This window comes from Oncorhynchus kisutch, linkage group LG2 (assembly GCF_002021735.2).
Source record: "Oncorhynchus kisutch isolate 150728-3 linkage group LG2, Okis_V2, whole genome shotgun sequence".
In the NCBI taxonomy this organism is placed as follows: domain Eukaryota; kingdom Metazoa; phylum Chordata; class Actinopteri; order Salmoniformes; family Salmonidae; genus Oncorhynchus; species Oncorhynchus kisutch.
Window position 1 is genome coordinate 79,315,904 of NC_034175.2, and position 27,500 is coordinate 79,343,403.

The window sequence follows — 27,500 nt, forward strand, 5'->3', positions numbered from 1 at the left end:
CATAGGGCACGTGATGACATAGGGCACGTGATGACATAGGGCACGTGATGACATAGGGCACACAAAATGTACTTCTTAGCCTAAGTTTTCTTGTATCAAATAAAAATCGAATATTCAACGTGTTTCCATCTCTAGTGATAGTTGTGTCCCTGTTGAACGATGCGATTACTATGGAGAATATTGCTATGGAGGAGAGCGACAATATTGGTCTTTGTCAAACGGCATGTGTTGCCTAATAATAATTTCCTGAATCGTAGTGGACCAGACACCATCACGTGACTTTGATATCATTGTTATTATATCAATATTCGCCCATAAAATGTGTTACCAATAGATTTTACCGACACAAAAAAGATCCCACCATGTCGAACGAACAATTTATTTATCGGGATTTATAAAATTGTACAGAAAGTCCTGTTTCCATCACAGCTGTTTTCATACAGTATGACTTTACTCGCATACTGTAGGTGGAAACGTGGTCAGTGTCTCTGCTACAGATTTATACATCTCTCTTCTCATTGTCTCTGCTACAGATTTTTGAGGGAAACACACACTACGACACTCCAGAGATCCGTCGGTTTGAGGAGATAACGGCTCAGTTCATCAGAATCTACCCAGAGAGGTGGTCTCCTGCTGGGATAGGGATGAGGCTGGAGGTCCTGGGATGTGAACTGCCAGGTAAGGAGATGTTCTTCACCCCCATCTCTCCACGCACACATGGCGTCGCTACTATGCCATGCTTTGCCATCTATCTACCATCGGTGCAAACAAAAAGTTGTGCCAACATTACTGTAAAATAACACTACTGTAATTTAACATCACTAAGATAACATTACTGTAAGATAACACTACTGTAAGATAACACTACTGTAAAATAAGACTACTGTAAATAACACTACTGTAAATAACACTACTGTAATTTAACATCACTAAGATAACACTACTGTAAGATAACACTACTGTAAAATAAGACTACTGTAAATAACACTACTGTAAATAACACTACTGTAATTTAACATCACTAAGATAACACTACTGTAAGATAACACTCCTGTAAGATAACACTACTGTAAGATAACACTACTGTAAGATAACACTACTGTAATATAACACTACTGTAAGATAACACTCCTCTAATATAACACTACTGTAAGATAACACTACTGTAAGATAACACTACTGTAATATAATATAACACTACTGTAAGATAACACTACTGTAAGATAACACTACTGTAATATAACACTACTGTAATATAACACTACTGTAAGATAACATTAATGTAATGTAACACTACTGTAAAATAACATTACTACTATAAAATAACATTACTGTAAGATAACACTACTGTAAGATAACACTACTGTAATATAACACTACTGTAATATAACACTACTGTAATATAATATAACACTACTGTAAGATAACACTACTGTAATATAACACTACTGTAAGATAACACTACTGTAAGATAACATTAATGTAATGTAACACTACTGTAAAATAACATTACTACTATAAAATAACATTACTGTAAGATAACACTACTGTAATATAACATTACTACTATAATATAACACTACTGTAATATAACACTACTGTAAATAACACTACTGTAATATAACACTACTGTAATATAACACTACTGTAAAATAACACTACTGTAAATAACACTACTGTAAGATAACACTACTGTAATATAATATAACACTACTGTAAGATAACACTACTGTAATATAACACTACTGTAAGATAACACTACTGTAAGATAACACTACTGTAATATAACACTACTGTAAGATAACACTACTGTAAATAACACTACTGTAAGATAACATTACTGTAATATAACATTACTACTGTAAAATAAAGCGTTTGCTAATCGGAAAACATTTTTATTCAATATCACACGCATGCACACTCACTCACTCACTCACTCACACACACACTCACTCACAAATGTTTAGTGTCATTTGAACTATGGGGTCTTGACTCGTGTCATGTGTGATATACGTGGTTGAATGATAACAAGTCTGTTTCCTACTATAGACAGTTGGCTGAGTTTGTTATATATTTATTTTTATTTCACCTTTATTTAAGCAGGTAGGCCAGTTGAGAACATGTTCTCATTTACAACTGCAACCAGCCAAGATAAAGCAAAGCAGTTCGACACATACAACAACACAGAGTTACACATGGAGTAAAACAAACATACAGTCAATAATACAGTAGAAAAGTCTATATACATCATGTGCAAATGAGGTGAGATAAGGGAGGTAAGGCAATAAATAGGCCATGGTGGCGAAGTAATTAAAATATAGTAATTAAACACTGGAATGATAGATGTGCAGAAGATGAATGTGCAAGTAGAGATACTGGGGTGCAAAGGAGCAAGATAAATAAATACAGTATGGGGATGAGGTAGGTAGATAGATGGGCCGTTTACAGATGGGCTATGAACAGGTGCAGAGATCTGTGAGCTGCTCTGACAGCTGGTGATTAAAGTGAGTGAGGGAGATATAAGTCTCCAGCTTCAGTGATTTCTGCAATTCGTTCCAGTCATTGGCAGCAGAGAACTGGAAGGAGAGGCAGCCAAAGGAGGAGTTGGCTTTGGGGATGACCAGTTAGATATACCTGCTGGAGCGCATGCTACGGGTGGGTGTTTGTTGCTTTGGTGACCAGTGAGCTGAGATAAGGCGGGGCTTTACCTAGCAGAGACTTGTAGATGACCTGGAGCCAGTGGGTTTGGCGACGAGTATGTTTCCTACTATAGACAGAGGGCTATAGACAGTGGGCTGACTAGTGATTGATAACTGTCTCCTACTATAGACAGTGGGCTGAATAGTGATTGATAACTGTTTCCTACTATAGACCTTGGGCTGACTAGTGATTGGTAACTGTCTCCTACTATAGACAGTGGGCTATAGACAGTGGGCTGACTGGTGATTGATAACTGTCTCTTACTATAGACCTTGGGCTGACTAGTGATTGATAACTGTTTCCTACTATAGACCTTGGGATGACTAGTGATTGATAACTGTCTCCTACTATAGACAGTGGGCTGACTAGTGATTGATAACTGTCTCCTACTATAGACAGTGGGCTGACTAGTGATTGATAACTGTTTCCTACTATAGACCTTGGGATGACTAGTGATTGATAACTGTCTCCTACTATAGACAGTGGGCTGACTAGTGATTGATAACTGTCTCCTACTATAGACAGTGGGCTGACTAGTGATTGATAACTGTTTCCTACTATAGACAGTCTTTGCCAATTTTGCCCAGTCTGGGTACACGAGGCTGAAGTCTCTTCTGAGGACCTCTCATCTTCTGTGTGATAAGAACAGAAACACACCATACAGAAACGTCCCAGCAGCTTGATGAAGTATATTAGTCTATGAAGTCTATGAAGTATATTAGTCTATTAGTCTATTAGTCTATTAGTATATTAGTCTATTAGTCTATTAGTATATTAGTCTATTAGTCTATTAGTCTATTAGTATATTAGTCTATTAGTCTATTAGTCTATTAGTCTATTAGTCTAATAGTCTATGAAGTCTATGAAGTCTATTAGTCTAATAGTCTATGAAGTCTATGAAGTCTATGAAGTATATTAGTCTATTAGTCTATTAGTCTATTAGTCTAATAGTCTATGAAGTCTATTAGTCTATTAGTCTATTAGTCTATGAAGTCTATGAAGTATATTAGTCTATTAGTCTATTAGTCTAATAGTCTATGAAGTCTATTAGTCTATTAGTCTATTAGTCTAATAGTCTATGAAGTCTATTAGTCTATTAGTCTATTAGTCTAATAGTCTATGAAGTCTATGAAGTATATTAGTCTATTAGTCTATTAGTCTATGAAGTCTATTAGTCTATTAGTCTATTAGTCTATTAGTCTATTAATCTAATAGTCTATTAGTCTATTAGTCTATTAGTCTATTAGTCTATTAGTCTATGAAGTCTATTAGTCTATTAGTCTATTAGTCTATTAGTCTATGAAGTCTATTAGTCTATTAGTCTATTAGTCTATTAGTCTATGAAGTCTATTAGTCTATTAGTCTATTAGTCTAATAGTCTATGAAGTCTATTAGTCTATTAGTCTATGAAGTCTATTAGTCTATTAGTCTATTAGTCTATTAGTCTATGAAGTCTATTAGTCTATTAGTCTATTAGTCTATTAGTCTATTAATCTATTAGTCTATGAAGTCTATTAGTCTATTAGTCTATTAGTCTAATAGTCTATGAAGTCTATTAGTCTATTAGTCTATTAGTCTATTAGTCTATTAGTCTATTAGTCTATTAGTCTATGAAGTCTATTAGTCTATTAGTCTATTAGTCTATGAAGTCTATTAGTCTATTAGTCTATTAGTCTATTAGTCTATTAGTCTATTAGTCTATTAATCTAATAGTCTATTAGTCTATGAAGTCTATTAGTCTATTAGTCTATTAGTCTATTAGTCTATTAGTCTATTAGTCTAATAGTCTATGAAGTCTATTAGTCTATTAGTCTATTAGTCTATTAGTCTATTAGTCTATTAGTCTATTAGTCTATGAAGTCTATTAGTCTATTAGTCTATTAGTCTATTAGTCTATGAAGTCTATTAGTCTATTAGTCTATGAAGTCTATTAGTCTATTAGTCTATTAGTCTATTAGTCTATTAGTCTATTAGTCTATTAGTCTATTAGTCTATTAGTCTAATAGTCTATGAAGTCTATTAGTCTATTAGTCTATTAGTCTATTAGTCTATTAGTCTATTAGTCTATGAAGTCTATTAGTCTATTAGTCTATTAGTCTATTAGTCTATGAAGTCTATTAGTCTATTAGTCTAATAGTCTATTAGTCTAATAGTCTATTAGTCTATTAGTCTATTAGTCTATTAGTCTATTAGTCTATTAGTCTATGAAGTCTATTAGTCTATTAGTCTATTAGTCTATTAGTCTATTAATCTAATAGTCTATTAGTCTATGAAGTCTATTAGTCTATTAGTCTATTAGTCTATTAGTCTATTAGTCTATTAGTCTATTAATCTAATAGTCTATTAGTCTATGAAGTCTATTAGTCTATTAGTCTATTAGTCTATTAGTCTATTAGTCTATTAGTCTATTAATCTAATAGTCTATTAGTCTATGAAGTCTATTAGTCTATTAGTCTATTAGTATATTAATCTATTAGTCTATTAGTCTATTAGTCTATTAATCTATTAGTCTATTAGTCTATGAAGTATATTAATCTATTAGTCTATTATTATATTAGTCTCTTAGTCTATGAAGTCTTTGAAGTTTATTAATCTATTAGTCTATTAGTATATTAGTCTGTTAGTCTATGAAGTCTATGAAGTTTATTAGTCTATGAAGTCTATTAATCTATGAAGTTTATTAGTCTATTATACTTCATAGACTAGCGACGGACAGAGATATATCTCCTCCTGAGTCACCTGGCAGCCATGCAGGTGAAGATGAGGACAGGATATGACACATGCCTTGAAGATGAGGACAGGATATGACACGTGCCTTGAAGACGAGGACAGGATATGACACGTGCCTTGAAGACGAGGACAGGATATGACACTTACCTTGAAGACAAGGACAGGATATGACACGTACCTTGAAGACGAGGACAGGATATGACACTTACCTTGAAGACGAGGACAGGATATGACACGTACCTTGAAGACGAGCACAGAATATGACACGTACCTTGAAGACGAGGACAGGATATGACACGTACCTTGAAGACGAGCACAGGATATGACACTTACCTTGAAGACGAGCACAGAATAGGATCCGTACCTTGAAGACGAGGACAGGATATGACACGTCCCTTGAAGACAAGCACAGGATATGACACATACCTTGAAGACGAGGACAGGATATGACACGTACCTTGAAGACGAGGACAGGATATGACACGTACCTTGAAGACGAGGACAGGATATGACACATACCTTGAAGAAGAGGATATGACACGTACCTTGAAGACGAGGACAGGCTATGACAGGTGCTGGGTCCCTGTGGACATGACCATCTTTCTCGACAGGAAGAGGCTGATGGCTGCTGGTGACAAGCTGTCGACATCACTGTGTGTCACAGAGCTAGCGGGCCCTGGGGTGGCCAGGGAAGGGGGCAGGGAGGGCTGCGGTCTGCCTATGAAAAGGTACCTGCCTGTAGGGTTGTGGGCTGGCCACATCCCCTTGCCCCTGCTTCTGGGAGGGCTGTAGGTCCCGATGTGGGGCCAGAGGCATGCGGTGACGGGGGAGAGGTGGTTAGAGAGGGAGAAAAGGGAGAGAGGTGGGAGAGAGAGGGAGAGAGGTGAGAGAGAGGTGGGAGAGAGGGAGAGAGGTGGGAGAGAGAGGGAGAGAGGTGGGAGAGAGGGAGAGAGGGAAGAGGGGGCAGGGAGGAATAGCTGGCCTTGTTAAAGAGAGGAGAGACAGACGCAGTGATGGGAGAGAGGGCAAGACATATGTCCTCCCTAACAGTGATGGGAGAGAGGGCAAGACATATGTCCTCCCTAACAGTGATGGGAGAGAGGGCAAGACATATGTCCTCCCTAACAGTGATGGGAGAGAGGGCAAGACATATGTCCTCCCTAACAGTGATGGGAGAGAGGGCAAGACATATGTCCTCCCTAACAGTGATGGGAGAGAGGGCAAGACATATGTCCTCCCTAACAGTGATGGGAGAGAGGGCAAGACATATGTCCTCCCTAACAGTGATGGGAGAGAGGGCAAGACATATGTCCTCCCTAACAGTGATGGGAGAGAGGGCAAGACATATGTCCTCCCTAACAGTGATGGGAGAGAGGGCAAGACTTATGTCCTCCCTAACAGTGATGGGAGAGAGGGCAAGACATATGTCCTCCCTAACAGTGATGGGAGAGAGGGCAAGACATATGTCCTCCCTAACAGTGATGGGAGAGAGGGCAAGACATATGTCCTCCCTAACAGTGATGGGAGAGAGGGCAAGACATATGTCCTCCCTAACAGTGATGGGAGAGAGGGCAAGACATATGTCCTCCCTAACAGTGATGGGAGAGAGGGCAAGAGAGAGGTGGGAGAGAGGGAGAAAAGGTAGAGAGGTGGGAGAGAGAGGGGGAGAGGTGGGAGAAAGGTGGGAGAGAGGTGGGAGAGAGGGAGAAAAGGGAGCTAGGTGGGAGAAAAGGGAGAGAGGTGGGAGAGAGGGAGAAAAGGGAGAGAGGTGGGAGAGAGAGGGAGAGAGGTGGGAGAAAAGGGAGAGAGGTGTGAGAGAGGGAGGAAAGGGAAAGAGGTGTGAGAGAGGGAGAAAAGGGAGAGAGGTGGGAGAGAGAGGGAGAAAAGGGAGAGAGGTGGGAGAGAGAGGGAGAAAAGGGAGAAAGGTGGGAGAGAGGTGGGAAAGAGAGGGAGAAAAGGGAGAGAGGTGGGAGAGATGTGTGCAAGAGGGAGAAAAGGGAGAGAGGTGAGAGAGAGGGAGAAAAGGAAGAGAGGTGAGAGAGAGGGAGAAAAGGGAGAGAGGTGAGAGATGTAGGAAAGAGGGAAGAGAGGGCAAGGAGTCTGTCTTGTCATCCCTGAGAGTTGGCTGGTCCTGGGTTAAAGAGAGGAGAGGTGATAGCAGTGGCGGGTTTAGTGGAGGCTCAGTAGCGGGTCAGTGGCAGGTTTAGTGGAGGCTCAGTAGCGGGTCAGTGGCGGGTTTAGTGGAGGCTCAGTAGCGGGTCAGTAGCGGGTTTAGTGGAGGCTCAGTAGCGGGTCAGTGGCGGGTTTAGTGGAGGCTCAGTAGCGGGTTTAGTGGAGGCTCAGTAGTGGGTCAGTAGTGGGTCAGTGGTGGGTTTAGTGGAGGCTCAGTAGCGGGTCAGTGGTGGGTTTAGTGGAGGCTCAGTAGCAGGTCACTGGCAGGTTTAGTGGAGGCTCAGTAGCGGGTCAGTGGCGGGTTTAGTGGAGGCTCAGTAGCGGGTCAGTGGCGGGTTTAGTGGAGGCTCAGTAGCGGGTCAGTAGTGGGTCAGTGATGGATTTAGTGGGGGTTCAGTAGCGGGTCAGTGGTGGGTTTAGTGGAGGCTCAGTAGCGGGTCAGTGGCGGGTTTAGTGGAGGCTCAGTAGCAGGTCAGTGGCGGGTTTAGTGGAGGCTCAGTAGCGGGTCAGTAGTGGGTTTAGTGGAGGCTCAGTAGCGGGTCAGTGGCGGGTTTAGTGGAGGCTCAGTAGCGGGTCAGTGGCGGGTTTAGTGGAGGCTCAGTAGCGGGTCAGTAGTGGGTTTAGTGGAGGCTCAGGAGCGGGTCAGTGGCGGGTTTAGTGGAGGCTCAGTAGCGGGTCAGTGGCGAGTTTAGTGGAGGCTCAGTAGCGGGTTAGTGGTGGGGCAGTGGCGGGTTTAGTGGAGGCTCAGTATCGGGTCAGTGGCGGGTCAGTGGCGGGTTTAGTGGAGGCTCAGTAGCGGGGCAGTGGTGGGTCAGTGGCGGGTTTAGTGGAGGCTCAGTAGCGGGTTAGTGGCGGGGCAGTGGCGGGTTTAGTGGAGGCTCAGTAGTGGGTCAGTGGCGGGTCAGTGGCGGGTTTAGTGGAGGCTCATTAGCGGGTCAGTGGCGGGTTTAGTGGAGGCTCAGTAGCGGGTCGGAGGCGGGTTTAGTGGAGGCTCAGTAGCGGGTCAGTGGCGGGTTTAGTGGAGGCTCAGTAGTGGGTAGGTGGCGGGTCAGTTGCGGGTCAGTGGCGGGTTTAGTGGAGGCTCAGTAGCGGGTCAGTGGCGGGTCAGTGGCGGGTTTAGTGGAGGCTCAGTAGCGGGTCAGTGGCGGGTTGTATCTCTTGTCGTGATGTGTGTTTTGTCCTATATTTTTATATTTTGTAAATATTTTTTAAATCCCAGCCCCTGCAGGTGGCTTTTTGCCTTTTGGTAGGCCTTCAGTGTAAATAATCATTTGTTCTTAACTGACTTGCCTAGTTAAATAAAGGTTAAATAAATAACAAAAAATAAAAGCTGGTTGAGAGAATGCCAAGAGTGTGCAAAGCTGTCATCAAGGCAAAGGGTGGCTACTTTGAAGAATCTCAAATATAAAATATATTTTGATTTGTTTAATACTTTTTTGGTTACTACATGATTCCATATGTGTTATTTCATAGTTTTGATGTCTTCACTATTATTCTACAATGTAGGAAATAGTAAAATAAAGAAAGTGGGCACTGGGCAGAGTGGGCACTGGGCAAAGTGGGCACTGGGCAGAGTGGGCACTGGGCAAAGTGGGCACTGGGCAGAGTGGGCACTGGGCAGAGTGGGCACTGGGCAGAGTGGGAACTGGGCAGAGTGGGCACTGGGCAAAGTGGGCACTGGACAGAGTGGGCACTGGGCAAAGTGGGCACTGGGCAGAGTGGGCACTGGGCAGAGTGGGCACTGGGCAAAGTGGGCACTGGGCAAAGTGGGCACTGGGCAGAGTGGGCACTGGGCAGAGTGGACACTGGACAGAGTGGGCACTGGGCAGAGTGGGCACTGGGCAGAGTGGGCACTGCATCCTGTGTGGCTGACTGATGTTCTGGTCTTCCTGGCTTTCTGTGTGAAGCAGCTAGCTAGCTAACAGTCATTCCTTATCACTGATTACTTTCACATGTGAGAGACTACGGCTCTTTTCCAACTCCAGCTTCTGGCTGTCAGGGGATTGGTGAGCCGGACCCAGGGGTTTGACCCTCCCTCCTCCTTCTTCTCCCCCGTTAGGACTGAGAGCTCTGGCTGCCTGAGAGCTGAGAATGTAATCATTCCTGTCCCTTCTTGTCTCTGCCAAGACTCCTGACTCCTGCTCCTCTCCTCAGCTCCTCTCTTCCAGCACCCGGGAACCATTAAACACAGGAAGTGGCACATTTCCAGGTAGAGGCTATTACTGTTCCATCATCGGCCTGGGCCTCCTGGACCTCTGTCTTGTGTACATCACTGGCTGCCTCTCTCAGCCACCCGGACCTAAGACTGTTCTACTATCTAGTGAGGGTTGAGGCTGAACTGAAGGATTTATCCTGCCTTTCTACTGCTCTCGTCTGGCTGTCTTTAAAGTGAGACGCACGGTAGTGCTTAGTGTTGGGTGCAGCTTCCCACACTATAGTCAACTATAGGCCCAGATTCAGCCCAGATCAGAGTCAGCTACAGCCCAGATCAGAGTCAGCTACAGCCCAGATCAGAGTCAGCTACAGCCCAGATCAGAGTCAGCTACAGCCCAGATCAGAGTCAGCTACAGCCCAGATCAGAATCAGCTACAGCCCAGAATAGAGTCAGCTACAGCCCAGATCAGAGTCAGCTACAGCCCAGAATAGAGTCAGCTACAGCCCAGAGTCAGTTACAACCCATATCAGAGTCAGCTACAGCCCAGATCAGAGTCAGCTACAGCCCAGATCAGATCATACTCAGCTACAGCCCAGATCAGAGTCAGCTACAGCCCAGATCAGATCATACTCAGCTACAGCCCAGAGTAAGCTACAGCCCAGATCAGAGTCAGCTACAGCCCAGATCAGATCAGAGTCAGCTACAGCTAAGATCAGAGTCAGCTACAGCCCAGATCAGAGTCAGCTAAGGATCAGATCAGAGTCAGCTACAGCCCAGATCAGAGTCAGCTACAGCCCAGATCAGAGTCGGCTACAGCCCAGATCAGAGTCAGCTACAGCCCAGATCAGTTACAGCCCAGATCAGATCAGAGTCAGCTACAGCCCAGATCAGATCAGAGTCAGCTACAGCCCAGATCAGAGTCAGCTACAGCCCAGATCAGTTACAGCCCAGATCAGATCAGAGTCAGCTACAGCCCAGATCAGAGTCAGCTGCAGCCCAGATCAGAGTCAGCTACAGCCCAGATCAGAGTCAGCTACAGCCCAGATCAGAGTCAGCTACAGCCCAGAATAGAGTCAGCTACAGCCCAGATCAGAGTCAGCTACAGCCCAGATCAGAGTCAGCTAAGGATCAGATCAGAGTCAGCTACAGCCCAGATCAGAGTCAGCTACAGCCCAGATCAGAGTCGGCTACAGCCCAGATCAGAGTCAGCTACAGCCCAGATCAGTTACAGCCCAGATCAGATCAGAGTCAGCTACAGCACAGATCAGTTACAGATCAGATCAGAGTCAGCTACAGCCCAGATCAGATCAGAGTCAGCTACAGCCCAGATCAGAGTCAGCTACAGCCCAGATCAGTTACAGCCCAGATCAGAGTCAGCTACAGCCCAGATCAGAGTCAGCTGCAGCCCAGATCAGAGTCAGCTACAGCCCAGATCAGAGTCAGCTACAGCCCAGATCAGAGTCAGCTACAGCCCAGAATAGAGTCAGCTACAGCCCAGATCAGAGTCAGCTACAGCCCAGAATAGAGTCAGCTACAGCCCAGAGTCAGTTACAACCCATATCAGAGTCAGCTACAGCCCAGATCAGAGTCAGCTACAGCCCAGATCAGATCATACTCAGCTACAGCCCAGATCAGAGTCAGCTACAGCCCAGATCAGATCATACTCAGCTACAGCCCAGAGTAAGCTACAGCCCAGATCAGAGTCAGCTACAGCCCAGATCAGATCAGAGTCAGCTACAGCTAAGATCAGAGTCAGCTACAGCCCAGATCAGAGTCAGCTAAGGATCAGATCAGAGTCAGCTACAGCCCAGATCAGAGTCAGCTACAGCCCAGATCAGAGTCGGCTACAGCCCAGATCAGAGTCAGCTACAGCCCAGATCAGTTACAGCCCAGATCAGATCAGAGTCAGCTACAGCACAGATCAGTTACAGATCAGATCAGAGTCAGCTACAGCCCAGATCAGATCAGAGTCAGCTACAGCCCAGATCAGAGTCAGCTACAGCCCAGATCAGTTACAGCCCAGATCAGATCAGAGTCAGCTACAGCCCAGATCAGAGTCAGCTGCAGCCCAGATCAGAGTCAGCTACAGCCCAGATCAGAGTCAGCTACAGCCCAGATCAGAGTCAGCTACAGCCCAGATCAGTTACAGAGTCGGCTACAGCCCAAATCAGTTACAGCCCAGATCAGATCAGTTACAACCCAGATCAGTGTCGGCTACAGCCCAGATCAGATAAGTTACAACCCAGATCAGATCAGTTACAACCCAGATCCTGGCTAGTTAACATAGATATACAAGCCCCTCCTCTCCTGGCTAATTAACATAGCAATACAAGCCCCTCCTCTCCTGGCTAGTTAACATAGCTATACAAGCCCCTCCTCTCCTGGCTAGTTAACATAGCAATACAAGCCCCTCCTCTCCTGGCTAGTTAACATAGCAATACAAGCCCCTCCTCTCCTGGCTAGTTAACATAGCAATACAAGCCCCTCCTCTCCTGGCTAGTTAACATAGCTATACAAGCCCCTCCTCTCCTGGCTAGTTAACATAGCAATACAAGCCCCTCCTCTCCTGGCTAGTTAACATAGCTATACAAGCCCCTCCTCTCCTGGCTAGTTAACATAGCTTCAGTCCATGACAGACAGCGTGGTCAGTGATGCCAATTTAGCAACATTGTTGCTAGATTTAGCAACTGTTCAGACTACCCTGACAAAAAAAAAAATCCAAACAGCAACAAATGTAGCTACTTAAAAAAATTAATTTGTAACTTTTAGCAACTTTTGAAAAGTGACTTAAACGCTAAAATGCATGCATTTTCCCCTCTAAATGACACGAAAATGATTTTCTCTGTCACACGTGCCTGGCTGCAACAGTGCATTGTGAGTGATGTCAGCAGCAGGCGCTCAGCTCGTGCACAGGCAGCAGCAGGCCAGCAGCAATTTCAGCGAATTGCAAATCATTGTTGGCTGACAGCACGGTTTCGACGAGCCCAACCCAATGAATATAGTTGGTCAAGAATGTTTGATCTTGAACAGAACGTACAACATCAATCAACACATGCCTCAATCAAAGTGTACAGCCAGAAGAACAGAAAAGAGTGGGAGTCTCTGTACCTGAACAAATGTCAAATCCAATTTTTTTGCCGAGATGGTCAGTCAATTTGAGTAACGTTATCGTGTATTCTACGTAATGGCGCAGTTTTACGTTATCACGCAAATGACATCACAAACGTCGTTGAGCAACTTTTAGCAACAAATCAATCTGCCTGTATAACTTACACTGAAAATGAGTTGGCAACACTGAGCGTGGTAGGTTATCAGTCAGGCCATTACATAGGGTGTGGTAGGTTATCAGTCAGGCCATTACATACGGTGTGGTAGGTTATCAGGTTACCATTACATACGATGTGGTAGGTTATCAGGTTACCATTACATACGGTGTGGTAGGTTATCAGGTTACCATTACATACGGTGTGGTAGGTTATCAGTCAGGCCATTACATACGGTGTGGTAGGTTATCAGTCAGGCCATTACATACGGTGTGGTAGGTTATCAGTCAGGCCATTACATACGGTGTGGTAGGTTATCAGTCAGGCCATTACATATGGTGTGGTAGGTTATCGGTCAGGCCATTACATACGGTGTGGTAGGTTATCGGTCAGGCCATTACATACGGTGTGGTAGGTTATCGGTCAGGCCATTACATACGGTGTGGTAGGTTATCAGTCAGGCCATTACATACGGTGTGGTAGGTTATCAGTCGGGCCATTACATAGGGTGTGGTAGGTTATCAGCCAGGCCATTACATACGGTGTGGTAGGTTATCAGTCAGGCCATTACATATGGTGTGGTAGGTTATCAGTCAGGCCATTACATACGGTGTGGTAGGTTATCAGTCAGGCCATTACATACGGTGTGGTAGGTTATCAGTCAGGCCATTACATACGGTGTGGTAGGTTATCAGTCAGGCCATTACATACGGTGTGGTAGGTTATCAGTCAGGCCATTACATACGGTGTGGTAGGTTATCAGGTTACCATTACATACGGTGTGGTAGGTTATCGGTCAGGCCATTACATACGGTGTGGTAGGTTATCTGTCAGGCCATTACATACGGTGTGGTAGGTTATTGCATAGAGTGATTCTCCTCTAATCAGGGCCTGATTTAGACCTGGGACACCAGGTGGGTGATTCCCCTCTAATCAGGGATTGACATTAACCCGGGACACCAGGTGGGTGATTCCCCTCTAATCAGGGACTGATTTAGACCTGGGACACCAGGTGGGTGATTCCCCTCTAATCAGGGACTGATTTAGACCTGGGACACCAGGTGGGTGATTCCCCTCTAATCAGGGACTGACATTAACCGGGACACCAGGTGGGTGATTCCCCTCTAATCAGGGACTGATTTAGACCTGGGACACCAGGTGGGTGATTCCCCTCCAATCAGGGACTGATTTAGACCTGGGACACCAGGTGGGTGATTCCCCTCTAATCAGGGACTGATTTAGACCTGGGACACCAGGTGGGTGATTCCCCTCTAATCAGGGGCTGATTTGTACCTGGGACATGAGGTGGGTGATTCCCCTCTAATCAGGGACTGATTTAGACCTGGGACACCAGGTGGGTGATTCTCCTCTAATCAGGGCCTGATTTAGACCTGGGACACCAGGTGGGTGATTCCCCTCTAATCAGGGATTGACATTAACCCGGGACACCAGGTGGGTGATTCCCCTCTAATCAGGGACTGATTTAGACCTGGGACACCAGGTGGGTGATTCCCCTCTAATCAGGGACTGATTTAGACCTGGGACACCAGGTGGGTGATTCCCCTCTAATCAGGGACTGACATTAACCCGGGACACCAGGTGGGTGATTCCCCTCTAATCAGGGACTGATTTAGACCTGGGACACCAGGTGGGTGATTCCCCTCTAATCAGGGACTGACATTAACCGGGACACCAGGTGGGTGATTCCCCTCTAATCAGGGACTGATTTAGACCTGGGACACCAGGTGGGTGAATCCCCTCTAATCAGGGACTGATTTAGACCTGGGACACCAGGTGGGTGATTCCCCTCTAATCAGGGACTGATTTAGACCTGGGACACCAGGTGGGTGATTCCCCTCTAATCAGGGACTGATTTAGACCTGGGACACCAGGTGGGTGATTCCCCTCTAATCGGGGACTGATTTAGACCTGGGACACCAGGTGGGTGATTCCCCTCTAATCAGGGACTGATTTAGACCGGGGACACCAGGTGGGTGATTCCCCTCTAATCAGGGACTGACATTAACCCGGGACACCAGGTGGGTGATTCCCCTCTAATCAGGGACTGGTTTAGACCTGGGACACCAGGTGGGTGATTCCCCTCTAATCAGGGACTGATTTAGACCTGGGACACCAGGTGGGTGATTCCCCTCTAATCAGGGACTGATTTAGACCTGGGACACCAGGTGAGTGATTCCCCTCTAATCAGGGACTGATTTAGACCTGGGGACACCAGGTGGGTGATTCCCCTCTAATCAGGGACTGATTTAGACCTGGGACACCAGGTGGGTGATTCCCCTCTAATCAGGGACTGATTTAGACCTGGGACACCAGGTGGGTGATTCCCCTCTAATCAGGGACTGATTTAGACCTGGGGACACCAGGTGGGTGATTCCCCTCTAATCAGGGACTGATTTAGACCTGGGACACCTCTCTTTCTCTCTCTCCATACACAGACAGGTCTGTGAAGGTGAGGCTGGGTCACATGATTGGAAAGAGAATGGGTGAGAGAGAGAGACAGGTCTGTGAAGGTGAGGCTGGGTCACATGATTGGAAAGAGAACGGGTGAGAGAGAGAGAGGTCTGTGAAGGTGAGGCTGGGTCACATGATTGGAAAGAGAACGGGTGAGAGAGAGAGACAGGTCTGTGAAGGTGAGGCTGGGTCACATGATTGGAAAGAGAACGGGTGAGAGAGAGAGAGGTCTGTGAAGGTGAGGCTGGGTCACATGATTGGAAAGAGAATGGGTGAGAGAGAGAGACAGGTCTGTGAAGGTGAGGCTGGGTCACATGATTGGAAAGAGAACGGGTGAGAGAGAGACAGGTCTGTGAAGGTGAGGCTGGGTCACATGATTGGAAAGAGAACGGGTGAGAGAGAGAGAGGTCTGTGAAGGTGAGGCTGGGTCACATGATTGGAAAGAGAATGGGTGAGAGAGAGAGACAGGTCTGTGAAGGTGAGGCTGGGTCTTTCTTCTCCTTTTCTCTCCGACCCACTCATTGCTGTCAAGCCCCAGTGTCACCTGAAGGTCTCAACTTCACATCAATAACACAGTGACAGGATTTGACCTTTTTGTAATGGTCCTGACAGAGAGATGATGTCTGGGTTCTCTGTCCTCACTTATTATTTAGTCTGGGCAGACAGTAGGGAAAGAGGAGAGAGACAGGAGGGAGACAGGGTGAGACAGGAGAGAAGAGAGAGGAGGGTGACAGGAGAAAGGTAGAGAGAAGAGAAACAGGAGAGAGACAGGAGGGAGAGAGGAGAGATGGGGGAGAGAGAAGAGAGGCAGGAGAGAGAGGAGGAAAGACAGAGGGAAAGAGGAGGGAGACAGGAGGGAGACAGGAGGGAGACAGGAGGGAGACAGGAGAGAGACAGGAGGGAGACAGGAGAGAAGAGAGAGGAGGGTGACAGGAGAGAGGTAGAGAGAAGAGAAACAGGAGAGAAACAGGAGGGAGAGAGGAGAGATGGGGGAGAGAGAAGAGAGGCAGGAGAGAGAGGAGGAAAGACCGAGGGAAAGAGAAGGGAGACAGGAGAGAGACAGGAGGGAGACAGGAGAGAAGAGAGAGGAGGGAGACAGGAGGGAGACAGGAGGGAGATAGGAGAGAGACAGGAGAGAGACAGGAGAGAAGAGAGAGGAGGGTGACAGGAGAGAGGTAGAGAGAAGAGAAACAGGAGAGAGACAGGAGGGAGAGAGGAGGGAGACAGGAGAGACATGTTAGGGGAAACAGGAGACAGAGGAGGAAGAGAGGAGGGATACAGGAGAGGGGAGAGAGAAAGGAGAGACGAGGGAGAGAGGTAAGAGAGGAGGGAGAGGGGAGGGAGACAGGATAGAGAAGAAGGAGAGAAGATAGAGATAGGAGAGAGGAGGAAGACAGAAGAGAGGGAGAGAGGAGAGAGAAAAGGGAGGACGGAGACAGGAGAGAGAAGGGGGAGAGAGGAGGGAAGAGGGAGAGAGCAGGGAAGAGGGAGGGAGGAGGGAGAGAGAAGAGAGAGAGTAAGAAGACAGGAGTGAAAGGAGGCACAGAGGAGAGACGAGAGAGGAGAGAAGAGGGAGACAATAGAGAGAGAAGAGGGAGGGAGGAGAGATAGAAGGGGTAGAGGAGGGAGAGGAGAGAGAAGAGGGAGTGAGGATAGAGACAGGAGAAGGAGAGAGGAGGGAGGAGAGAAGAGGGAGTGAGGAGGGAGACAGGAGAAGGAGAGAGGAGGGAGAGGAGAGAGAAGAGGGAGTGACACAGGAGGAGAGATGAGGGAGATGAGGGTTAGGATCAGGTAGAGGACTGTCTAAGTGAAGAATCGTAACTCGATGGTCTCGTAAAGCAACAAAAGATTGGTGTTACCCACACCACTCTCAAATTAGGATTCATCCATAACATTCTGGCAGTACGCTGAATTTGGTGTTGCCTTTCTGGGCCCCCAGGGCTGTCTGGGGGGTTAATTGGGTTTTCAAAGGTTATCAAATGAATACAGTTTAATGTCTGAACCAATCAGAAGTAGCTGGGCCTTCTCTTTCATGTGCGGGTTTAATATTTATACATTATTAATAATGCATTCCATTTAGCAGACACTTTCATCAGTCATGAGTGTCATGTGGAGGGGCGTGGTTTATATAGCTAGATAGCTACTCTACAGGGGGTAACATTTGACTGTAAGGGTGTCAGCAAATACACTTAACAGTTTACACTATTCGCCTATGGCAAAGATACTTATATGTCTCCCCTTTCATCTGTGTCTGGCGTTAGCTAGTTACTGGTTAGCTAGCACTCATACGATTTCAATGTAGTTTGAGTTTCTTTGTGCGTCATTAAATTAGCTTGAGATGAATGTACTGCAACACTGTTCACTGCATCCAAGTTTTTTGACAAAGTCGATTCAATGAACTGTCAGTCAAGGACTGGTAAAGGTATTGCAAGGATTTTATGGTAAAGGTAGAGTAATGACTCTATGGACGTGTAATGACTCTATGGTAAAGGTAGAGTAATGACTCTATGGTAAAGGTAGTGTAATGACTCTATGTAATGACTCTATGGTAAAGGTAGTGTAATGACTCTATGGTAAAGGTAGAGTAATGACTCTATGGTCATGTAATGACTCTATGGTAAAGGTAGTGTAATGACTCTATGGTAAAGGTAGAGTAATGACTCTATGGTAAAGGTAGAGTAATGACTCTATGGTAAAGGTAGAGTAATGACTCTATGGTAGAGTAATGACTCTATGGTAAAGGTAGAGTAATGACTCTATGGTAAAGGTAGAGTAATGACTCTATGGTAAAGGTAGAGTAATGACTCTATGGTAAAGGTAGTGTAATGACTCTATGGTAACGGTAGTGTAATGACTCTATGGTAAAGGTAGAGTAATGACTCTATGGTAAAGGTAGAGTAATGACTCCATGGTAAAGGTAGTGTAATGACTCTATGGTAAAGGTAGAGTAATGACTCTATGGTCATGTAATGACTCTATGGTAAAGGTAGAGTAATGACTCTATGGTCATGTAATGACTCTATGGTAAAGGTAGAGTAATGACTCTATGTAATGACTCTATGGTAAAGGTAGTGTAATGGCTCTATGGTAAAGGTAGAGTAATGACTCTATGGTAAAGGTAGTGTAATGACTCTATGGTAAAGGTAGAGTAATGACTCTATGGTAAAGGTAGAGTAATGACTCTATGGTAAAGGTAGAGTAATGACTCTATGGTAAAGGTAGTGTAATGACTCTATGGTAAAGGTAGAGTAATGACTCTATGGTAAAGGTAGTGTAATGACTCTATGGTAAAGGTAGAGTAATGACTCTATGGTAAAGGTAGAGTAATGACTATATGGCAGTGTAATGACTCTATGGTAGTGTAATGACTCTATGGTAAAGGTAGAGTAATGACTCTATGGTAGAGTAATGACTCTATGGCAGTGTAATGACTCTATGGTAGAGTAATGACTCTATGGCAGTGTAATGACTCTATGGTAAAGGTAGAGTAATGCCTCTATGGTAGTGTAATGACTCTATGGTAGTGTAATGACTCTATGGTAAAGGTAGAGTAATGACTCTATGGTAAAGGTAGTGTAATGACTCTATGGTAACGGTAGTGTAATGACTCTATGGTACCGGTAGTGTAATGACTCCATGGTAAAGGTAGTGTAATGACTCTATGGTAAAGGTAGAGTAATGACTCTATGGTCATGTAATGACTCTATGGTAAAGGTAGAGTAATGACTCTATGGTAAAGGTAGAGTAATGACTCTATGGACGTGTAATGACTCTATGGTAGTGTAATGACTCTATGGTAAAGGTAGAGTAATGACTCTATGGTAAAGGTAGTGTAATGACTCTATGGTAACGGTAGTGTAATGACTCTATGGTAACGGTAGTGTAATGACTCCATGGTAAAGGTAGTGTAATGACTCTATGGTAAAGGTAGAGTAATGACTCTATGGTAAAGGTAGTGTAATGACTCTATGGCAGTGTAATGACTCTATGGTGAAGGTAGAGTAATGACTCTATGGTAGAGTAATGACTCTATGGCAGTGTAATGGCTCTATGGTAGAGTAATGACTCTATGGCAGTGTAATGACTCTATGGTAAAGGTAGAGTAATGACTCTATGGCAGTGTAATGACTCTATGGTAAAGGTAGAGTAATGACTCTATGGTAAAGGTAGTGTAATGACTCTATGGTAAAGGTAGAGTAATGACTCTATGGTAAAGGTAGAGTAATGACTCTATGGTAAAGGTAGTGTAATGACTCTATGGTAACGGTAGTGTAATGACTCTATGGTAAAGGTAGAGTAATGACTCTATGGTAAAGGTAGAGTAATGACTCCATGGTAAAGGTAGTGTAATGACTCTATGGTAAAGGTAGAGTAATGACTCTATGGTCATGTAATGACTCTATGGTAAAGGTAGAGTAATGACTCTATGGTCATGTAATGACTCTATGGTAAAGGTAGAGTAATGACTCTATGTAATGACTCTATGGTAAAGGTAGTGTAATGACTCTATGGTAAAGGTAGAGTAATGACTCTATGGTAAAGGTAGTGTAATGACTCTATGGTAAAGGTAGAGTAATGACTCTATGGTAAAGGTAGAGTAATGACTCTATGGTAAGGTAGAGTAATGACTCTATGGTAAAGGTAGTGTAATGACTCTATGGTAAAGGTAGAGTAATGACTCTATGGTAAAGGTAGTGTAATGACTCTATGGTAAAGGTAGAGTAATGACTCTATGGTAAAGGTAGAGTAATGACTATATGGCAGTGTAATGACTCTATGGTAGTGTAATGACTCTATGGTAGTGTAATGACTCTATGGTAAAGGTAGAGTAATGACTCTATGGTAGAGTAATGACTCTATGGCAGTGTAATGACTCTATGGTAGAGTAATGACTCTATGGCAGTGTAATGACTCTATGGTAAAGGTAGAGTAATGCCTCTATGGTAGTGTAATGACTCTATGGTAAAGGTAGAGTAATGACTCTATGGACGTGTAATGACTCTATGGTAGTGTAATGACTCTATGGTAAAGGTAGAGTAATGACTCTATGGTAAAGGTAGTGTAATGACTCTATGGTAACGGTAGTGTAATGACTCTATGGTACCGGTAGTGTAATGACTCCATGGTAAAGGTAGTGTAATGACTCTATGGTAAAGGTAGAGTAATGACTCTATGGTCATGTAATGACTCTATGGTAAAGGTAGAGTAATGACTCTATGGTAAAGGTAGAGTAATGACTCTATGGACGTGTAATGACTCTATGGTAGTGTAATGACTCTATGGTAAAGGTAGAGTAATGACTCTATGGTAAAGGTAGTGTAATGACTCTATGGTAACGGTAGTGTAATGACTCTATGGTAACGGTAGTGTAATGACTCCATGGTAAAGGTAGTGTAATGACTCTATGGTAAAGGTAGAGTAATGACTCTATGGTAAAGGTAGTGTAATGACTCTATGGCAGTGTAATGACTCTATGGTGAAGGTAGAGTAATGACTCTATGGTAGAGTAATGACTCTATGGCAGTGTAATGGCTCTATGGTAGAGTAATGACTCTATGGCAGTGTAATGACTCTATGGTAAAGGTAGAGTAATGACTCTATGGCAGTGTAATGACTCTATGGTAAAGGTAGAGTAATGACTCTATGGTAAAGGTAGTGTAATGACTCTATGGTAAAGGTAGAGTAATGACTCTATGGTAAAGGTAGAGTAATGACTCTATGGTAGAGTAATGACTCTATGGTAAAGGTAGAGTAATGACTCTATGGTAAAGGTAGAGTAATGACTCTATGGTAAAGGTAGAGTAATGACTCTATGGTAAAGGTAGTGTAATGACTCTATGGTAACGGTAGTGTAATGACTCTATGGTAACGGTAGTGTAATGACTCCATGGTAAAGGTGGTGTAATGACTCTATGGTAAAGGTAGAGTAATGACTCTATGGTCATGTAATGACTCTATGGTAAAGGTAGAGTAATGACTCTATGGTAAAGGTAGTGTAATGACTCTATGGCAGTGTAATGACTCTATGGTAAAGGTAGAGTAATGACTCTATGGTAGAGTAATGACTCTATGGCAGTGTAATGACTCTATGGTAGAGTAATGACTCTATGGCAGTGTAATGACTCTATGGTAAAGATAGAGTAATGACTCTATGGCAGTGTAATGACTCTATGGTAAAGGTAGAGTAATGACTCTATGGTAAAGGTAGAGTAATGACTCTATGGTAAAGGTAGAGTAATGACTCTATGGTAGAGTAATGACTCTATGGTAAAGGTAGTGTAATGACTCTATGGTAAAGGTAGTGTAATGACTCTATGGTAAAGGTAGAGTAATGACTCTATGGTAAAGGTAGAGTAATGACTCTATGGTAAAGGTAGTGTAATGACTCTATGGTAAAGGTAGAGTAATGACTCTATGGTAAAGGTAGAGTAATGACTCTATGGTAAAGGTAGAGTAATGACTCCATGGTAAAGGTAGTGTAATGACTCTATGGTAAAGGTAGAGTAATGACTCTATGGTCATGTAATGACTCTATGGTAAAGGTAGAGTAATGACTCTATGGTAAAGGTAGAGTAATGACTCTATGGTCATGTAATGACTCTATGGTAAAGGTAGAGTAATGACTCTATGGTAAAGGTAGTGTAATGACTCTATGGACGTGTAATGACTCTATGGTAAAGGTAGAGTAATGACTCTATGGTCATGTAATGACTCTATGGTAAAGGTAGAGTAATGACTCTATGGTAAAGGTAGAGTGATGACTCTATGGTCATGTAATGACTCTATGGTAAAGGTAGAGTAATGACTCTATGGTAAAGGTAGTGTAATGACTCTATGGCAGTGTAATGACTCTATGGTAGTGTAATGACTCTATGGTAGTGTAATGTCGCTATGGTAAAGGTAGAGTAATGACTCTATGGTAAAGGTAGAGTAATGACTCTATGGTAGAGTAATGACTCTATGGCAGTGTAATGACTCTATGGTAGAGTAATGACTCTATGGTAAAGGTAGAGTAATGACTCTATGGTCATGTAATGACTCTATGGTAAAGGTAGAGTAATGACTCTATGGTAAAGGTAGAGTGATGACTCTATGGTCATGTAATGACTCTATGGTAAAGGTAGAGTAATGACTCTATGGTAAAGGTAGTGTAATGACTCTATGGACGTGTAATGACTCTATGATAAAGGTAGAGTAATGACTCTATGGTAAAGGTAGTGTAATGACTCTATGGTAGTGTAATGACTCTATGGTAAAGGTAGAGTAATGACTCTATGGTAGAGTAATGACTCTATGGTAAAGGTAGTGTAATGACTCTATGGTAACGGTAGTGTAATGACTCTATGGTAACGGTAGTGTAATGACTCCATGGTAAAGGTAGTGTAATGACTCTATGGTAAAGGTAGAGTAATGACTCTATGGTCATGTAATGACTCTATGGTAAAGGTAGAGTAATGACTCTATGGTAAAGGTAGTGTAATGACTCTATGGCAGTGTAATGACTCTATGGTAAAGGTAGAGTAATGACTCTATGGTAGAGTAATGACTCTATGGCAGTGTAATGACTCTATGGTAGAGTATTGACTCTATGGCAGTGTAATGACTCTATGGTAAAGGTAGAGTAATGACTCTATGGCAGTGTAATGACTCTATGGTAACGGTAGAGTAATGACTCTATGGTCATGTAATGACTCTATGGTAAAGGTAGAGTAATGACTCTATGGTAGAGTAATGACTCTATGGTAAAGGTAGAGTAATGACTCTATGGTAAAGGTAGAGTAATGACTCTATGGTAAAGGTAGTGTAATGACTCTATGGTAAAGGTAGAGTAATGACTCTATGGTAAAGGTAGAGTAATGACTCTATGGTAAAGGTAGTGTAATGACTCTATGGTAAAGGTAGAGTAATGACTCTATGTAATGACTCTATGGTAAAGGTAGTGTAATGACTCTATGGTAAAGGTAGTGTAATGACTCTATGGTAAAGGTAGAGTAATGACTCTATGGCAGTGTAATGACTCTATGGTAACGGTAGAGTAATGACTCTATGGTCATGTAATGACTCTATGGTAAAGGTAGAGTAATGACTCTATGGTAGAGTAATGACTCTATGGTAAAGGTAGAGTAATGACTCTATGGTAAAGGTAGAGTAATGACTCTATGGTAAAGGTAGTGTAATGACTCTATGGTAAAGGTAGAGTAATGACTCTATGGTAAAGGTAGAGTAATGACTCTATGGTAAAGGTAGTGTAATGACTCTATGGTAACGGTAGTGTAATGACTCTATGGTAACGGTAGTGTAATGACTCCATGGTAAAGGTAGTGTAATGACTCTATGGTAAAGGTAGAGTAATGACTCTGTGGTCATGTAATGACTCTATGGTAAAGGTAGAGTAATGACTCTATGGTAAAGGTAGTGTAATGACTCTATGGCAGTGTAATGACTCTATGGTAAAGGTAGAGTAATGACTCTATGGTAGAGTAATGACTCTATGGCAGTGTAATGACTCTATGGTAGAGTAATGACTCTATGGCAGTGTAATGACTCTATGGTAAAGATAGAGTAATGACTCTATGGCAGTGTAATGACTCTATGGTAAAGGTAGAGTAATGACTCTATGGTAAAGGTAGAGTAATGACTCTATGGTAGAGTAATGACTCTATGGTAAAGGTAGTGTAATGACTCTATGGTAAAGGTAGTATAATGACTCTATGGTAAAGGTAGAGTAATGACTCTATGGTAAAGGTAGAGTAATGACTCTATGGTAAAGGTAGAGTAATGACTCTATGGTCATGTAATGACTCTATGGTAAAGGTAGAGTAATGACTCTATGGTAAAGGTAGTGTAATGACTCTATGGTAAAGGTAGTGTAATGACTCTATGGTAAAGGTAGTGTAATGACTCTATGGTCATGTAATGACTCTATGGTAAAGGTAGAGTAATGACTCTATGGTAAAGGTAGAGTAATGACTCTATGGTAAAGGTAGAGTAATGACTCTATGGTCATGTAATGACTCTATGGTAAAGGTAGAGTAATGACTCTATGGTAAAGGTAGTGTAATGACTCTATGGACGTGTAATGACTCTATGGTAAAGGTAGAGTAATGACTCTATGGTCATGTAATGACTCTATGGTAAAGGTAGAGTAATGACTCTATGGTAAAGGTAGAGTGATGACTCTATGGTCATGTAATGACTCTATGGTAAAGGTAGAGTAATGACTCTATGGTAAAGGTAGTGTAATGACTCTATGGCAGTGTAATGACTCTATGGTAGTGTAATGACTCTATGGTAGTGTAATGACGCTATGGTAAAGGTAGAGTAATGACTCTATGGTAAAGGTAGAGTAATGACTCTACGGTAGAGTAATGACTCTATGGCAGTGTAATGACTCTATGGTAGAGTAATGACTCTATGGTAAAGGTAGAGTAATGACTCTATGGTCATGTAATGACTCTATGGTAAAGGTAGAGTAATGACTCTATGGTAAAGGTAGAGTGATGACTCTATGGTCATGTAATGACTCTATGGTAAAGGTAGAGTAATGACTCTATGGTAAAGGTAGTGTAATGACTCTATGGACGTGTAATGACTCTATGATAAAGGTAGAGTAATGACTCTATGGTAAAGGTAGTGTAATGACTCTATGGTAGTGTAATGACTCTATGGTAAAGGTAGAGTAATGACTCTATGGTAGAGTAATGACTCTATGGTAAAGGTAGTGTAATGACTCTATGGTAACGGTAGTGTAATGACTCTATGGTAACGGTAGTGTAATGACGCCATGGTAAAGGTAGTGTAATGACTCTATGGTAAAGGTAGAGTAATGACTCTATGGTAAAGGTAGAGTAATGACTCTATGGTAAAGGTAGAGTAATGACTCCATGGTAAAGGTAGTGTAATGACTCTATGGTAAAGGTAGAGTAATGACTCTATGGTCATGTAATGACTCTATGGTAAAGGTAGAGTAATGACTCTATGGTAAAGGTAGAGTAATGACTCTATGGTCATGTAATGACTCTATGGTAAAGGTAGAGTAATGACTCTATGGTAAAGGTAGTGTAATGACTCTATGGACGTGTAATGACTCTATGGTAAAGGTAGAGTAATGACTCTATGGTCATGTAATGACTCTATGGTAAAGGTAGAGTAATGACTCTATGGTAAAGGTAGAGTGATGACTCTATGGTCATGTAATGACTCTATGGTAAAGGTAGAGTAATGACTCTATGGTAAAGGTAGTGTAATGACTCTATGGCAGTGTAATGACTCTATGGTAGTGTAATGACGCTATGGTAAAGGTAGAGTAATGACTCTATGGTAAAGGTAGAGTAATGACTCTATGGTAGAGTAATGACTCTATGGCAGTGTAATGACTCTATGGTAGAGTAATGACTCTATGGTAAAGGTAGAGTAATGACTCTATGGTCATGTAATGACTCTATGGTAAAGGTAGAGTAATGACTCTATGGTAAAGGTAGAGTGATGACTCTATGGTCATGTAATGACTATATGGTAAAGATAGAGTAATGACTCTATGGTAAAGGTAGTGTAATGACTCTATGGACGTGTAATGACTCTATGATAAAGGTAGAGTAATGACTCTATGGTAAACGGTAGTGTAATGACTCTATGGTAGTGTAATGACTCTATGGTAAAGGTAGAGTAATGACTCTATGGTAGAGTAATGACTCTATGGTAAAGGTAGTGTAATGACTCTATGGTAACGGTAGTGTAATGACTCTATGGTAAAGGTAGTGTAATGACTCTATGGACGTGTAATGACTCTATGGTAAAGGTAGAGTAATGACTCTATGGTCATGTAATGACTCTATGGTAAAGGTAGAGTAATGACTCTATGGTAAAGGTAGAGTGATGACTCTATGGTCATGTAATGACTCTATGGTAAAGGTAGAGTAATGACTCTATGGTAAAGGTAGTGTAATGACTCTATGGCAGTGTAATGACTCTATGGTAGTGTAATGACTCTATGGTAGTGTAATGACGCTATGGTAAAGGTAGAGTAATGACTCTATGGTAAAGGTAGAGTAATGACTCTATGGTAGAGTAATGACTCTATGGCAGTGTAATGACTCTATGGTAGAGTAATGACTCTATGGTAAAGGTAGAGTAATGACTCTATGGTCATGTAATGACTCTATGGTAAAGGTAGAGTAATGACTCTATGGTAAAGGTAGAGTGATGACTCTATGGTAAAGGTAGAGTAATGACTCTATGGTCATGTAATGACTCAATGGTAAAGGTAGAGTAATGACTCTATGGTAAAGGTAGAGTGATGACTCTATGGTCATGTAATGACTCTATGGTAAAGGTAGAGTAATGACTCTATGGTAAAGGTAGTGTAATGACTCTATGGCAGTGTAATGACTCTATGGTAGTGTAATGACTCTATGGTAGTGTAATGACGCTATGGTAAAGGTAGAGTAATGACTCTATGGTAAAGGTAGAGTAATGACTCTATGGTAGAGTAATGACTCTATGGCAGTGTAATGACTCTATGGTAGAGTAATGACTCTATGGTAAAGGTAGAGTAATGACTCTATGGTCATGTAATGACTCTATGGTAAAGGTAGAGTAATGACTCTATGGTAAAGGTAGAGTGATGACTCTATGGTCATGTAATGACTCTATGGTAAAGGTAGAGTAATGACTCTATGGTAAAGGTAGTGTAATGACTCTATGGACGTGTAATGACTCTATGATAAAGGTAGAGTAATGACTCTATGGTAAAGGTAGTGTAATGACTCTATGGTAGTGTAATGACTCTATGGTAAAGGTAGAGTAATGACTCTATGGTAGAGTAATGACTCTATGGTAAAGGTAGTGTAATGACTCTATGGTAACGGTAGTGTAATGACTCTATGGTAAAGGTAGTGTAATGACTCTATGGACGTGTAATGACTCTATGGTAAAGGTAGAGTAATGACTCTATGGTCATGTAATGACTCTATGGTAAAGGTAGAGTAATGACTCTATGGTAAAGGTAG

General features: G+C 42.9%; 1 protein-coding gene across 1 annotated transcript in view; it reads left to right on the forward strand.

The window, feature by feature from the left end:
* The window catches only part of LOC109885032 (neuropilin-2), a 331,344-nt gene that overhangs the window by 161,039 nt on the left and 142,805 nt on the right, over positions 1–27,500 (forward strand). Inside the window, 1 exon segment of the mRNA XM_031801847.1 lies at positions 534–678. Within this exon segment, the coding sequence (XP_031657707.1) occupies positions 534–678 (145 nt within the window).